The sequence below is a fragment of the Emiliania huxleyi genome (genome assembly GCF_000372725.1).
Source record: "Emiliania huxleyi CCMP1516 chromosome Unknown EMIHUscaffold_178, whole genome shotgun sequence".
NCBI classification, from domain to species: domain Eukaryota; phylum Haptophyta; order Isochrysidales; family Noelaerhabdaceae; genus Emiliania; species Emiliania huxleyi.
In genome coordinates, this window is record NW_005200803.1 from 181365 (window position 1) to 196889 (window position 15525).

Consider the following 15525-nt stretch of genomic DNA (forward strand, 5'->3'; position numbering starts at 1 on the left):
TCGCTCGCCTCCCGACGGCCACGGCGCCGCCCCGCGGTCGAAGCTCGCAAAACCACGCACGTCCCCGTCCACACCGCTCACCGGACGCCCGCTCGCGCCGCCCGCGGACCCCTCTCCCGCCAAACCCGCCCCTCTCCTAGCCCCTCCCGGAAGCCGCCACACAGGCCTCGCCTCGCCTCGCACCAGCCCCAAAAAGTAGAGGGCCGTTTCTGGGGCTCCCAGCCCATTCCCTATCGATTTCCCAACCCTTTTTTTCGGGGCGGAAGTTTCATTTTTCTTTATTTCGTAACATTCTTTATTAGTTGTTTTGCTTAAATTCTTTATTTGCCCACAGCCTGACGGGCGCTCCAGCCGCTGCTCGCACCGCCTGCTTTCGCTCTCGCCCCCCTCGCCGCTATGCCTCGTCCACGCTCCAGCATCTCCTCCATGCATCCCTCCGGCGCGGTGCGGCGCCCGACCGCTCGTCGGGCAGCCTGCTCTGTGACTCTCGGCGTGCCGCTTCGGCTCCGCTGCCGTTGCGGAGGCGGCGCGGGCTGACCTGGGCGGGTTCCGCGCCGGATCATCGTTAGACGCGCCCCGCCCCCGACCACCTCGCGCCTCGCGCGGCGTGATCTCGGCGCGCGGCCGCTGCTGCTCGCCACGCTCGCCGCCGTGGTGCTCGTGCGGCTGCTGTGGCCCGAGGCGAGCCGCGCGGAGCTGCTGTGGACGATCGACCCGCCCGAGGCGGCGCGGCAGCACATCCGGCGGCTGATCCTCCCGCCCGAGGCCATCCGCCTCCGCCCGGCAGACACCTCCCCCACGAGCGCAGCCGGAAGCTGCGGTGACAGGAGGAGCGGCGGAAGCGGCAGCGGCGGCGGTGGCAGCGGTTGTGGCAAATGCAGCTGCAACGGCAACGGCGGCGGCGACAATGGCGGCGTTTGCAGCAGCAGCGGCGGCGGCGCTGGTGTCGGCGGGGTGGGTGGGAGTGTGCTTGGCCGGCGGAATGGCCACCTCGGCAGCGGGATGATGCTTCCTCGCGTCGGGCAGAGGCCTCTCTGCTACGAGTGGGCGACGCGCATCGTAGACGCGCGGCTGGCCGTGGAGCCTTCGGGCGTTGTCCGGTGCGAGGAGCGCTTCAAGCTCGGTGACGTGCTCGGCAGCGGCGCCTTCGCCACCGTCTTCCGCGCAACTTGCCTGACCTCGGGCCGGCTCTGCGCGGTGAAGAAGGTGGCGCGGCCGGTGCAGGCGCTAGGCATGGTGCGGCGAGAGGCGTCCGTGCTCCGGCTGGTGCAGGGGCACTTTCCGAGACCTTTCTTGGACCTTTCCTGGAGCTTTCCTGTAGGCGTCCGTCCTCCGGCTGGTGCAGGGGCACCCTCACGTGGCGCGCCCTACAACTCTACACACCCTGCTCCACCAGCCCGCCCCGCCCGCCCCGCTCCACCCACCACCCGCGCATGCACTCCGCACTCACCGGCTTGCCCCCCTGGAGCCCTGCCCACCCACCCACCCTCCACCCACCCACCCAGGTACGGCTGATTGGGACGTTCGCCGACGCTCGCCACACCGCCTACCTCGTGCTCGAGCTGCTGCCCGGCGGGGACCTGTTTGCACAGGTGGTTGCGCGCTGGCAGCCGACCAACGGGGCGCCGGCGGAGGGCTACACGGAGGAGGGCGTGCGCGCGTTGCTGCGCATGGCCCTTTCCGCCCTCGCCTTCATCCACGCCCGGCGGGTGGTGCACCGCGACATCAAGCCGGAGAACCTGCTGCTGCTCGACCGGCGCGGCGGCCTGCTCGACTTGCGGCTCTGCGACTTTGGCGCCGCGCAGGTGCTGCCGCTGCCGACGGGGGGCGCGGCGGGCGGCGGGGGCTATTTTGCGCCCCCCACCTCGCCGGGGTTGCACGCCGAGGGTGGCGACCCAGCCTCGCCAGAGCTACCCGGCCTCGTCGGCACGCGCGGTGAGACGTGGCGTGGCGAGGTGGTCGACTGCCTGAGTCCGAGTGGGTAGTGACTCCTTCTCGGCGGTGGATAGGGTACATGGCGCCCGAGGTGCTCGACGGCAGGGAGCACGGCGTCCAAGCTGGGCACGGTGGTGCACGTGGCCCGCGCGCGTGTTCGTTTTATCGCTGCGCGGGGTGTCTTTTTTAGGCTTCGCGTCGGACGTGTGGTCGATCGGCGTCATCCTCTTCGTGCTTCTGTCTGGCCAGCAGCCGTTTGCGGCCGAGGACGAGGAGGTCGAGGCGCAGCTCGTGCTCCGCGGACGCTGGACCTTTGGCGCGGCGACGTGGAGGGACGTGTCGTCGAGCGCAAAGGGCCTCGTGCGGGCAATGCTGACCGGCGACCCCGCCCGCCGCCCGACCGCTAGCGAGGCGCTGCAGCACGCCTGGTTCACGGCGCCGGAGCCGCCGCTAGAGCCGCCGCTACCGCCGTTTGGCGGCTGCAGGGCGGCGACGGCGGGGGCGGCCTCGTACCGCAGCTGGCTCTCGCCGCTACCTCCTCAGCCGCTCGACCCACAGGCGCCAGCCGCGTCGAGGGCGAGCGTGCAGAGGAGGGCGGCGAGGGAGCCACTCCGCAACGGGAGGCTCGGTGGGGGCAGCGGCCGCCGCGAAGCCGCGTCTTCCGCGGATTTGGTCGCCCTCCACCGCCGCCGCGCCGCCGCCGCGCACCCGCCTCCGGGCTCCCGCTCGGTCGAGCTGCTGAATCTCGAGCTAGAGCGCGAGGCGAAGAGGGAGGAGGCGGCCGAGGAGGCGGCGGAGGGGGAGGCGGACGGCCAGGCGGCGGCCGAGGCGGCGGCGGAGGCGGAGGCGGAGGCGCGAGGGAGCGGCGCGGCGGCAGCCCTCCTTTCGGAGCGAGCCGTGCGGCGCTCTGCCGTTGCGAGCGTGCGGCCGCTGCGTAAGAGCCAGGAGCTGGCGCCGGCGCTCGCGCTGCTCGCGTCGGCGCACCGCAGCGCGTCGCCGCGCGCGGGCAGCTGCGCCGCCTTGCCTGCTTCGGTCTCGATGCCAGAGACAATGTGGCTCGAGCGGCGGCCGGCGCTGCAGCCGCTGCCGCAGCCGCGCGGGCGGCACCGCAGCAGCGCCCTCGAGCACATTCGGCTGTAGCCTGTCCGAAGAGCGCGGCGATTGGAGGACGCGTTGAGGCGTGTGTATTGCAGAGAGCGGTGGTGGAGGCGAGTCGGGGTGGTCGCGGTTTTGTCTGCGCCGACGCGGAGAGAGAGTCGGACACGTGTAATCTCTTGTGATCTCGCTCAGTGTGTCTTGCGTCCACTGTGTAGTAATGTATATCGCGAGGAAAACATATTGGGGGCGTCTCGATTCGAGGTTCGACGTATAGCGGCGCTAGCCCGCCGCTCCCGCAACGCGCCGCTCCTCCACCTCGCACCTGGGGCTGGGTGCAAGCCACACGGCCGCTCCGCCGGCGCGTCCCAGCTTTGCAAGCGTCGGAACCAACGACAAAGTTAAGGACTTCCGCGGCCCCGGCGGCTTCTTGGCCTGGCTGGTCTGTCTTTCAGCGCAGCATCGCCTCGATCTGCTCCAGCGATTTGCCTTTTGTTTCGGGAACGCACGCGTGCACGAAGGTGGACGAGACAAGGCAGAGGGCGGCGTAGATCGCAAACAAGTACGACGAGCCCTTGCCCGGAGAGAGGGCGTCGAGAGCGGTCTGGAGCGGCGAGAGCAGGAAGGTGACCAGCAGATTGAAGCCGAAGTTTACGGTGACAGCCATCGAGAGGGCGCGCGTGCGCGTCTTAATCGGGAACACCTCTGATATGATCAGCCACGCGATCGGGCCAAAACCGACTTGGTAGCCGCATACGTAGAGCATCAGCGCGAAAACCACAACTGGGGGCCATGCCCCGGGGGGGAGGACGTACTCTCCCGGCGCCTCGCCTGGCACCTTGAACTGAAAACCTACCGCGAGGAGCAGCAATGCCATTGCCATCATGCCGATCCCCGCAAAAAGCAGCGGCCGGCGCCCGAAGCGGTCGACGGCCGCCACAGAGCAAACGGTGGCCGCCAGCTTCGCGACGCCGACGAGGACGCCTGCCTTTGAGGCAAAGTCGCCAAAGCCAGCGTCGCGAAAGATCGCATCCTGGTAGTAGAGGACTGAGGGCTGGCCCGTGAGCTGCTGCAGCGAGATGAGCCCGAGTCCGGCTAGAAGCGCCCGCCGGCTCGTGAGCATCTCCGCCCACGAGCCCGCCCGCGCGACGCTCACCTCGGCCAGCGTTGCCTCGATGGCCGCAAGCTCCGCCTCCACGGCGCTCGGCGAGGAGCCCCGCCTGAAGCGGCTCAGCGCGGCGAGCGCCGCCGACCTGCCGCCCGGGTCGAGCACAGGGGAGCCCTCGAGGTCTTGCCTCGCGGAGGAGGACGCAGCGCGGAGTAGCAGCCAACGCGGCGAGGGAGGCATCAGCCACATACCCCCAAAGATGACAAGCGAGATAGGCACCGGCAGTGCCCACACTCCACGAAAGACAGATGTGGCAGGAAGTGCCGCCTCGCCGACAGCCGCTGCTGCAAACCCGGCGAGGATTCCTCCGACAATGAAGCCCTCCTTGCCGCCGACGAGCATGCCTCGCACTGCCGACGGCGCCATCTCGGAGATGTAAACTGGCGCCGCGTGCATCGAGAATGCAACCCCCAGGCCGTACAGCCAGCGGCCGGCGAAGACGGCGCCGTAAGCCGCGCCACTCTCGGGCGCGGCAACGCAGAGCAACGAGCCGAAGAGGTAGAGGGAGCTTCCGACAAGTAGCTCACGCCGCCGGCCAAGTGGCTCTCCGACCCAGAAGGCGAGGACGCTGCCGAGTGTGGCGCCCATGAGGGAGGCGGAGGTGATGGCCGACGTCCACATGCCCTTCGCTTCAAACCCCACTAGCAGCCGCAGCGAGCGGACGGCGCCCGACGTTGAGCCTGTGCGACAAGGGAGTGGGTGTGGTGCCGATGGAATGATTGTGCGGTGGGCGTGCGGTGGGCTTGTGTGTGAGTCGATGGCACCGCACCTATATCGTAGCCAAAAAGGAAGCCAGCCATTGCCGGGAAGAGGAAGGCGAGGTAGACGAAGGCGAGGGACGCCTTGCCGTGCTGCCGCTCGAGCAGCGCCGAGTCGTCCATCAGCTCCTCGTCCGAACGCTCGACGGCTTCTGGACGAGTGATGGCTGCCTAGGGCTAGCGCTGCCTCGTCAACGGTCGCGTTCCGCCCGCCCCCAAAACTACCACGAAACTTCCCACGTAGAGGCCGCCTAGCCCCTTCAGTGAATCGTCCGCGAGGCAGCCCCTTCCAACCCACCCGCGCTAGGTCTCGGGGGACGCGACCTCGGGAACTAGCCGGGGCAGTCGGAGAAGGGGCAACTCCGTGCACTGACTGACGGTCGGCCGTCAATAAATAAACACGCCTGCGTGGTCCGTGGATGGATCGCGTCACACCAATGCTCGCTACCCGACGCGGCCAAAGGAAGAAACCCTGTCCCGTCGCCTCTTCCTTGTTCGAATGTTTCCTAATGGCGCTCCTCGCAATGGCGTCCTGCAGTTTTAGGGGAACCTTGGTACGCGGGTCTAACCCTCGGAGACGTGTTATGGTCGCATCTCCAGGGCTAGGGATCCGTCGCTAACACGTCTCCAGGGCTAGGGCTCTCTAGCCCGTAACCCGATCCCGAGCATCTCTGGCTCGCTGGGTGCGCTTCTTAGCTCCCCGGCCCTGGATATGTGAGGCTAATGACTCCGATCTCGCAGCGTAGCGTCCGTGCAATCCCGATAATTGTTAGTCCATGCCCCTAGTTGGAAGTTGCCCCGATCTTGTACACGGCGCATCTTCCGCACCCGAGAATGTTTTTATGAGATACGACACATGCTCTGAGTTTGTGATTGCTAAGCTGGAGGCCATTCCCCTCTAGCTTCCCCTCCGCTGACCCGCTCTATCGTTCCCTCTGGTCTGAATGCCGCCCCAAGCAAGAAGCATCGTTCGTTCATCAGAGCTTGTACCGATGTCTGCCACGCTTCGAGCTGTGCGGGAGCGCGAGCGCCGAGGCGGGTGTTGAGTCTTGAGAGGGGGTTGGAGCGAGCGAGTAGTTACTGTGTATGTAAGCGCATGCGCAAGCCCTAAAAAGAGGATCGGACCGACACACCCGCTCGCCACCGCGCGCACGCTCCCCACACGGCTCTAATCTGGGCACAAATAAAGCGTAAAACAAGCCGCTTACTCCGGCACTAACACACAGCTCACAGGCTGGTGGCTGTGAATGGATATATACAGTACCTGAGACAAGGGATCGAGGTGCACGCACCAACTTGCGAGGGCACCCCCCCCCCCCCCCCCCGCCACCCCTGCCCGACCCCCAATATTTAGCCGTCCGGTACGTGGCCTCCCGTGCACCCGTTCCTCTCATGGTCCATCATGTCGATGGTGATGGCGGTGTGTCCATTAGTCGGCGTTCGAGTTATTTAACCATGGGGGGAAAAGATCGATCGTCGAATTATCGAGCGGCGCAAAAGCAGTCAAATTCGACAAAGAAGTCAAATTCACCGGGGGGCCAGACCAATCCGACGAACCAATAAACCGCATAGGCGAGAACAGGAGGCTGCGGCTCGCCTTCGCTTTAAGACGCTTTGCCTCTCGGACGAGCTCAACATTGCCGCAGCATTCGGGGCAGCGCTCGGCGGAGTCAAAGCACGAGCGGCAGGTATGCGCCTCGCAGGCGAGATATGACGCAAGGGCGTCCAGCATCGGGGCCTCCATTGCAGCCTTGTTCTCCGAAGGGGAGAAGAAGTCGGCCCCGGCAAAAAGAAGGACCATGTCGACGCCGTGGACAAGGGCAAGGCTGAGGCGGCTAGAGAAATCCCCACCCGTCCACGCAGTGCACATGCCGGCCGCAGGGCCATCGCCACGAACTGGGCCACGCGCCAGCTCCATGCCCAGCGAGGGAGCGCCGTGGCTACGTAGCGCATTCGAGAGACCTTTCGCAGGCACAGCAAGAGAGCCGCAGCCCAGAGTGTCCATCGTGATCCACTTGTCAACACTTGGGACGGCGGCTGCAAACGCCCCACCGTCCATCCAGCAGCGCTGCACCGTCACGTGCAGGACTTTGCCGGTTGCGTGCAGCGCATGTCCGAGCTGCGAAAGGAATGCGGCGTAGTCGTGCTGGTCCTTGGCCGTTGGATGCTCACCGCCGCAGGCGAGCTCTGGGCTGTGCGCAGCGGCGGTTGGGCAGCACAGCTCGAGGTCAAAAGCCACCCCGCCGATGTTGTGCTTAGAGACGCGCGCCGTCAGGTCCGGGATGACTTCATCCGCCCGCGCGATCATGTTGCGAAGCATGTGCAGACCGAAGCCCACGTTGGCGAGAGGGTCCTGCACAGTGCTCATGTCGTTGTAGACGACGGCCAGCGTCGTGAATGCGGCGGACAGTCGTGCCAGGTGCTCTTCTGGCGAGTCAGCGACACCGGCTGCGGAGCCGCCGCGCCAAGTGCACATGTCGTAACCCGAGCCGTTTTTTGTCGTGTGATCGCCACACACGCCCAAAGTGCCGTCATGGGCAATGTGGTAGGTGGTGGCGGCCACAGCTGTGATGCCCTTGGAGGCACGCCACAGCCACTCAGTTGGGCAGACAGCGCGGCCGAGCGAGTCGAGGCCACGATCGCACCACAGCACCGTGGAGCCACGTTGCTTGACGGGGGCGCTGATGCTGCCCGTCACCACGGCGAGCAGGAGAGGAACGCGCATGCTGTGCCCGGGTTGGCAAGACACAGGCGGAGGTAGTGTGGGTTTGAGACCTGTGTTGTGTTGGGTACACGCATACGCCCGTCCTGCGTCCCGACCCCTTCTTTGTTATAAGCGGGTTTGCCGAGCGAGACTCGCACACACGGAATCGCTCGACACTTGCACCATGCACGGTCGCACACAAAACTCAAAAGACCTAAAGCACTTGGAGCACTTGGACGTTGGAGTGCAGTCATCAACCGGATCACCAGAACGGGGGCACGGTGACGTGACGGGCTGCGTGCCATGCGCCAGGGACTAGTGATGCAAGCACCCTCGCGCAGTCGCACGCCGGGAGCTAACGGGCGGACCTCAAAAATGTGAGAGGATGGGCCGCGCTCATGTCGCACGAGGCGTCAAAACTGAGTGCATGACCCGAGGGCTTTCCGGACAGGCCCTACAACGCGGCTGACTTCTACCGCCTTTCCGCTCGACAGCAGGCTGCAACTCAATATGTTCAAGCTGCGATAGATGAGAAGGCCCGATTTCTGTCCCAGCTCTGTCACGAAACCGCGAGCACCAAATGAGATGCGACACCTCGGGTCTTCACACAAGTACACAAAGGCACACTTCGCCGACCGCTCATCCCCCTAGCCTTCCCCTTCTCCAACCTCGACGAGCCGATGACCGTTGCGAGCCTCCGCCCTGCGCGCCCCTGCCCTACGCCGCCCCGCACAAACACACACCCACACGCTACAAGACCAATCTCGCGTTCGCCGCTTATTTCTTTTGCTAGAGCTCTACACGACAATGCGCGCACCATCGCGCCGCTTGTCTCTGCCTGCTCGCGCCTGCGCGGCGCATGCCGCCGCCACTCCGGCCACCGCACGTTCATCCGCCCACGTCGTGATGCGCATCGGACCGAAGCAGCCCGGCAAGCGTCGCCTCGAGACGCGGGGCGAGATCTCCTCCGCGCGAAAGGCGGTCGGCGGCGGCCGAGTGCTCGCCGACGGCCGCTCCTCTCTCGTATAGGACAGGTTGCACCCGGCGGGGTGGAAGAAGAAAAAAGAAAGGAACTCACGCGATACGCGCATCTTCGCATGTCATGCATGCACATACATGCATGTGCATGTTCATCTTTCTCGCGGCCGACGCGCTGCAGGCGCCGTCTGAGGCATCAGCCAAGGCCGCGTGGCTAGCCAGACGCGCTGCGGACGACGCTGCACGCGATAGAAGCGTCCGACCAACGCGGTACGCAGTGGGTGACGGAGCGACACGTGACGCCGCGCCAAGCTTGCTGGAGCAGTTCCGGCGGCGGTGCGAGGAGTTTGCTGCTCCGCCGCCCGTGCGCGTGCCTCTCTCCTTCAACGGCGTGGTGTTGGAGGTCGAGCTCGACGCAGGCGCGACCACCGACGACCTCTGCGCCGAGGCGGCGAGGCTGCATGGCCTCGAGGCGGGGCGTGTGGCGCTGTCATGGAGGGGCGTCCGGCTGCCTTCGGGCGTGCCGCTGGCCGAGACATGGCTGGCGGGGTGGGCCAAGCTGCGGGCGCCGCCGCGCGAGTCGCGTGCGAGTGAACGCGCGCAGGGCGAGGCTGTTCTCGTCGTCGCTGCGCCGCTCGAGCCGCCGCTGCCTTCGCCGGAGCGAGCGGCGCCGTCGGTGCTCGAGGTGTATGGCATCAGCGAGGACCCAGAGGAGCGACGCCGCAACATGGGCGACGCGCGGAGGAATAACATAACAATAACATACTACCACAAGAAGAGTGAGAATAGGAGCGCCGCCGTAACATCGCGGACGCGCGGAGGAGCAAGCCGGTCCCGGGCGGCTGGGGAGCCGAGGCGCCGCCGACGCCGCCGACGCCGCCGACGTCCAAGGAGGGGCTTGCCGCCGCAGCCGCGCGGCTTGGGTATCGATTGGTCCCGGCCACATCAGCGGCGGGCGGCGATGAGGAGGCGGATGAGGAGGCAACCCGCGACGCGGCGGAGGCGCTGCATTCGGCCGGCCTGGCGGCGGCGGAGGCGGCGGCCGCGGCACGAGGCGCCGCCGACGCGGCGGAGCGGGCGGCGGAGGCGGCGAGGCACGCGGCAGAGGCGGCAGTAGGGAGGGCGGCAGGGCCAGTGGAGCGGGCAGGGGGCAAGTCCGAGTGAGCTTACCTCTAGCGCGTCGTGAGAAGGTAGCCATGTAAGGCAAGGTAATCGTCTCCACACACACAAGCTGGTGGGGCAAAGGGTGGCGATCCTCGCGCGACTAAAACGTAAAGCCACCACCAAGGGAAGCTCTCTCTGTGGCTGTGCGCGTCCTCTGTCCGCTGGGGTCGCGTGAGTCTGAGTGTCGGTCGCCTCCTCGGCCCTCTCGAGTGCGGCGCCCGGATGCTAGTGCTTGAGAAGACACCACAAACGCGGCACGGCCCGTTTTGGCTGTCTGCGGAGATTCTGTCTTAGCACACACAGTGAGTCATTTGGAGTCCCATTCGATGGCCAGTGGCCAGAGTGCGATTGTGTGTGTATGTGCGGGAGTGTTGGTTTGTCGGGCGAGGGAGGGGCAGGCTGCTCACCCACGTGCACCGGGCCAGTGCTTGCACTTTGAATGCCGTAGGGCTCCTGCCCGTGTCCGGGTGTGGAGATGCGAGGGTCGCCCCCCCTTGCCCCACCACTTTGTGTGTGTGGAGAAATTTACCTTACCGCTAACCTCCTCGCACGGCGCTCGGGCCGTGTGCCGGTGTGGCTCGGGCGTCGGGGGCTCGCGGCGCTCGGGCCCGAGGCTGCCGCACGGGAGCGCCGGTGTTCGTGCTCTTGGGCGCGGAGCTTTGTGTCCGCGCCGTTTTGTCAAGCTGGCTAGAAAGAAAGAAAGAAAACGGACATCCCAAGCTAGGGCGGGCTGCACGAGCGCGATGGAGCCGAGGAGCGAGACAGCAACTGCGTCGCGCCGCGAGTGCGATGTCGCGACCTGAGGGGTGGCCCGTCTACCGTCTACCGGTAGACTGGGGTAGACTGGGGTAGACGGTAGACCGTTTGGTAGACCGAGTCTACCGCAGTCTACCGGTAGACCGTAATGAACCTACGACCCCAGTCTACCGGTAGACTTGGTAGACCGCGGTAGACTCGTCTACCCCTTTTTCAGCCGCCGAACGGTAGACCGCCGCCGCCGGACGGTAGACCGCCTCGGCCGTTTGAATATGCAGCCTCCAGTTCTCCACTCTGGCGCCACTTTGGCAGACGAGCGCCGGCAGATGCCCTCGCGGCCTGCCGGCGAACGTCCGTCCGGCGAGAACGCGCGCCATAATGGACGTGTGGCTGTCTGGCGAAAACTCGCTCTCGAGAGCCGCGAGAGGGCGGCGCTCTGCAGTGAGCGGTTCCGCCCGATGAGTGTGTAAAGACGTTCATTTGATCTCATAAAAGACACGGAGCGCGCCTCGCACGGAAATGGCATGAGGTGAAGCTCACAGCGACCGCGCTCAACAGCCTCTCTCACCGGCAGATTTCGCCCGCGCGGCAGACCGCACTTTCATCGCGCGTTCTCGCCGGACGGACGTTCGCCGGCAGGCCGCGAGGGCATCTGCCGGCGCTCGTCTGCCAAAGTGGCGCCAGAGTGGAGAGCTGGAGGCTGCATATTCAAACGGCCGAGGCGGTCTACCGTCCGGCGGCGGCGGTCTACCGTTCGGCGGCTGAAAAAGGGGTAGACGAGTCTACCGCGGTCTACCAAGTCTACCGGTAGACTGGGGTCGTAGGTTCATTACGGTCTACCGGTAGACTGCGGTAGACTGCGGTAGACTCGGTCTACCAAACGGTCTACCGTCTACCCGGTCTACCGGTAGACGGTAGACGGGCCACCCCTCAGGTCGCGACCGGACCGGCCCTGCCTGCTGCCGATCGGCTCGACTTTGAGCGCGAGCAAGAGCGGCAGCACCGTGGCGAGCATTTCCAGCGGTCCGCGATGAGTTGGGAGTCGTCAAGAAAAAAGTATTACCTTCGCTGCACTTTTGCTCTGCAGCCATGTCGAAGCTCGCCCTGTGCACGCTGCTGGGTTCCGGCCTCGGATTTGCTTCGGCCTTCTCCCCAAGTTCGGTCTGTGCTGGGCCGCAGATCGTCACACCCTCGGCCGAGGCCCTCGCTGAAGTGCAGGCATGTTCTTGCGAGATCGCGTACACGGAGCACTCGCTCAAAGAGAAGGTCTGCGAACTCGGGTACGCATGCTGCGGCGACAGCTACGAGGTGGACGTTTCGTACAGCACCGCGATCGAAGTCGTCGCGATTGAGAAGTCGATCGACCTGGAGTATGTTCCTAAGCCCGTCAAGGACGCGGCGGCGGCATCTGGTGCGTCCGGCTGCCAGAGCTACCAATACGAGCTGAAGAATGAGAAGTACGAGTTCGACGGATGCGACGGCGGCATTGACTACGAGGTGGACGCCAACGACCTGTCCGTCGTCCTGGGCGTCAACGGCTTCGGCCGCATCGGCCGCCAGGTCGTGCGCGTTGAATACGACACCCACCCCGGTGCCGATGACGCCCCCCCTCTCGAGCGCGACCCGGCCACGCTGCAGGTCTTCCATGAGAGCGACTTTGGCCCCTTTGTGCGCCACAATGTGAGGAGCGACGAGTTCATCCAGAGCGGCGACTTCTTCGGCGTGATGCGCTTGGACGGGCTCGACCCGATGCTCTCCTCAAACCTCGCGACAACCCCCTCCGATTCGGGATCAGACGGCCCGTGGCGGTGGGTGACGCAGGGCAACAACATAATCCGTGGTTACATCCAAAAGTACAATGACCCGCCCGTGCCTGCCAGATTCGGAAGAGCGTGAGCCGGAGGAGGAGGAGGGCGGCAGCAGGCGCAGCGTCACCCGGACACGGGCAGGACCCCCACGGCTGAGGGGCTCAGCAACGTGTTTGAGCCCATCTAGAGCGTTCAGAATGGGGCACCACTGTGCGTCTGTGGAAACCTCTCCGGGCGGGTGTGGACCCTGAGTTGCACTCTTGCACTTGGGCCGTCGGCTCGCGTTTTGATCTCTCGGTCTGTGGGTGCCCGCCCGCCGCCTCTGGGAGGGGGTCGGGCCCCCTAGTACTGCCGGCTCGACCCCACGATATAGCCTCCGAACTGACTTTGCGGCACCATCATCGGACGATGTCGACGAGTTGGGTCGCTCTCGCGGTAGCCAGATGACCTCTCTTTCTAGGAGCATCGGCCATGGCCGCAGGGAGCGCGGGGGAGGGCGCTGGAAGCATTGGGTGCGCTCGCGTCGTGACCAGCCTCGAGCAGGCGCGTGGCGACTTCGAGATGGCCATTCGCAGCCGCAGCCGACAGCGGGGTGATCGTGGGCGGCATTGTTGTCGAAGAGGGTCGGCCGGCGGCTCGGTGCTCACGCCCGGCGGCTCGCGCCTTGTAGTTCTTGCATGCTGAAAGAATTCTTAGGCGCGGAGAAAGTACTTGTTCTCCAAGTGCTCTCCTCAAAAGCTATCTTCCGACCATGCTCCCGGGTTAAAAGACAAGCCTCTCTCACAGCACACTGGCACGACAAGGGCGCGGACTGGCGCGGACTGGCAAAGAAAACGAAGGTGCGAATGCACAGAAATTGCGGCTTAAGGCCTTCATCGCGGGTGGCGTTGTTTGTTTCATAACATCACATCAATCTGGGTCCGATCAACAAAGGCAGATCAACAAAATCGTACATATAGCCTTTTCTCCCAGTAAGCTAAAAGTGATATACGTACTCGAGTACATGTACGCGCCGGCGAGCCACGCACGCGCAAGCTAGGCACAGCTGACGCTCCACGCAGTGTAGGGCTAGCACGCACGTGCTACCGATTCGCGAGAGCCCGCGTCCGTATAAGCCCGAGGCCGTTATGCGAGGCCGTTATGCATGGGTGTAACCCTCACGCCTTCTGCTTGGGCGCTGTGACGGACGGGCAAGCTAGGGCTGGGTCGATCGATCGAGGATAGACTTCTCTTCACCTTTGCAGGATTTGCAAAAGCGGGGGGGGGGGGGGGGGTCCTCTCCACCTCCCTCCGCCCTCCGCCTCCCTCCGACCGCCCCCTCCCTCCAAGATCTCCGACCACCGCCTCCCTCCGCCCTCCGCCTCGCTCGGACCCGATGAGCAGTCGACATGAGCGAGCATTAGACGCCTCTCGCTCGGACCATGAGCAGTCGACATGAGAGCGAGCATATACAGAGACGCATGAACGCCTCTGCCAAAACGTAGCTGGAGACGCACGCAGAGTAGACAGTGTGTGTGCGCGTGTGCAGACTTGCATATATGTGTTCTGTGGGCCGCTTGCGCCCCTCTTGTGCGCCTGCGCGTGCCTGAGATGTCGTGTTCATGCCATGACGCACATGTGCATGCACATGCGCACCATGTGCATGCTACATGTACATGTCTCACACACATACACACCCCCACATGCTGTGCATGCGCATGTGCATGTGTTTGTGTAGTTTCCCATTTTTGTGACGGATTGCACATAATCCAAGCGCATGTGCTGCGCCGCGGCGGTGTTGCGTGTTCTCATAATAACCCGTGTCGGTCGGCGTCCTTCCTTACGACAGCCAAACTGGCCGCGGGCGGTTGGTAGGGCAGCGCAGCTCCATCGGCATCGGACCGTGTGGAGTCGCCCCTCGAGCCGTCGATTGACGAGGTGGCGTCGTCCGAGTGCTCAACAAGGCTGTCGGCCTGTTCATTTAGCTGGCAGTGTGAGGAGACGATCCGCAAACGTCTGAGCAGGTGCTCAAACAAGCAATCGGCCAGCTCACGCGAGACGCGGCGCTGCAACAGCACCGAACCGAGCAGGATGGCAACCTGCTCACGCCACAAGTGAGGTGAATAGCGCTCGTTCACTCACCTCGCGAGGCGCTGATCGGTTCGAGGAGGGCAGAGCGACCAGTCCGACAATAGCAAAGGCGAGCGTGCCCGGCTGCGCGAGCAAGTTGGCGTGGTCCATGCCGATGGAGACGAGAAAGGCGAGGTAGCAGGACTGCACCGTCCTCTTGCACGCCTGCCTGCAACTGGAGGTATGAAAGGGCAGGTAGGTGAGAGCGCGGAGAACTGCATTGCCCGCTCTGCTCGCCTCCGCCACAGACCCGGCGACATAGAGCTCTATCGGTATGCCTAACAACAGCGCACGGTGCCAACGGCAGCTGCTCTCTTTCAGCCTTGGAGCTTGAGCGGCACGCCGGTGAGGGCGAGGACATATGAGATGATCGCGTCCGACAGCGGGGAGAGCCGGATCAATATGACAAGCGTGGGGTCATTCTGCATTGCCCGATCGCATGCTCGGTACAGCTTGAAATGGCCGATGCTCGCCAGCACGCAATCGCGCACGATGAAGCGGCCGCAGACGAAGCATGTGATTGAGCCTATCACGGCACCGCCACGTGAGTAGAATCTGTTGAAACAGCCGCATGTAAAGTTCGCGCTTGTACCCGAGAATGCGAGGCCAAAGATCATGGCCGCGCCGCCCGCGAAGCCAAACGAGAGTGGCAACAACACATGGCACACGTGCGGCACGGTGGAGAGGACTAGGCTGGCCTCGAGCATCGCGTTTACGACGAAGAGCGCGGCCATCGCCCACCAGTGCTCATGCGCCATCTCTGCAAACGTCTTGCAGATGGCTACCAGTTTGCTTAGCATACCGCTCTCGCTAAGCCAGTACAGCAGGGCGAGGGCGACAAGGATAAGAAGTGCCTTGCCCACACGCGAAACGCACCACGCTGGTGCCAGCCACCATGTGGCCTGTGCGGACACCTTTGCCGATCCTGCTGATGAGCTCTGTCGCCGCGCCTAATTTAGAGGCGCCAACATGTGTCGCCCACGAATGAGTCAGTCATTTTGCACTCTCGGCGCGGTGGTGGCGGAACTGCACTGCACGCGCACTCACCAT

General features: G+C 64.8%; 2 protein-coding genes across 2 annotated transcripts; one reads left to right on the top strand and one right to left on the bottom strand.

The window, feature by feature from the left end:
• Positions 1 to 473: 473 nt before the first annotated feature.
• Positions 474 to 3272, top strand: EMIHUDRAFT_468237 (hypothetical protein). Its single transcript, XM_005783696.1, has 4 exons — positions 474 to 1248; positions 1322 to 1339; positions 1506 to 1935; positions 2126 to 3272. Exons 1-4 carry the CDS (start codon positions 1003 to 1005, stop codon positions 3073 to 3075), a joined length of 1644 nt encoding a protein of 547 aa, XP_005783753.1. The 5' UTR covers positions 474 to 1002; the 3' UTR covers positions 3076 to 3272.
• A 209-nt stretch (positions 3273 to 3481) lies between these two features.
• On the bottom strand, positions 3482 to 5079 carry EMIHUDRAFT_232111 (hypothetical protein; the record flags this gene model as incomplete). The annotated part of the gene is made up of 2 exons (XM_005783697.1): positions 3482 to 4878; positions 4968 to 5079. The coding sequence occupies 2 exons, from the start codon at positions 5077 to 5079 to the stop codon at positions 3482 to 3484; spliced, it is 1509 nt and encodes a 502-aa protein (XP_005783754.1).
• Between the last annotated feature and the right edge of the window lie 10446 nt (positions 5080 to 15525).

What these genes read in the sequence shown, in the direction of transcription:
- EMIHUDRAFT_468237 (XM_005783696.1), top strand. Translation starts at nt 1,003, where the DNA reads ATGATGCTTCCTCGCGTCGGGCAGAGGCCTCTCTGCTACGAGTGGGCG. An exon ending in CGGCCTCGTCGGCACGCGCG is followed by an intron (nt 1,936 to 2,125) that starts GTGAGACGTGGC and finishes TGTCTTTTTTAG; the next exon opens with GCTTCGCGTCGGACGTGTGG.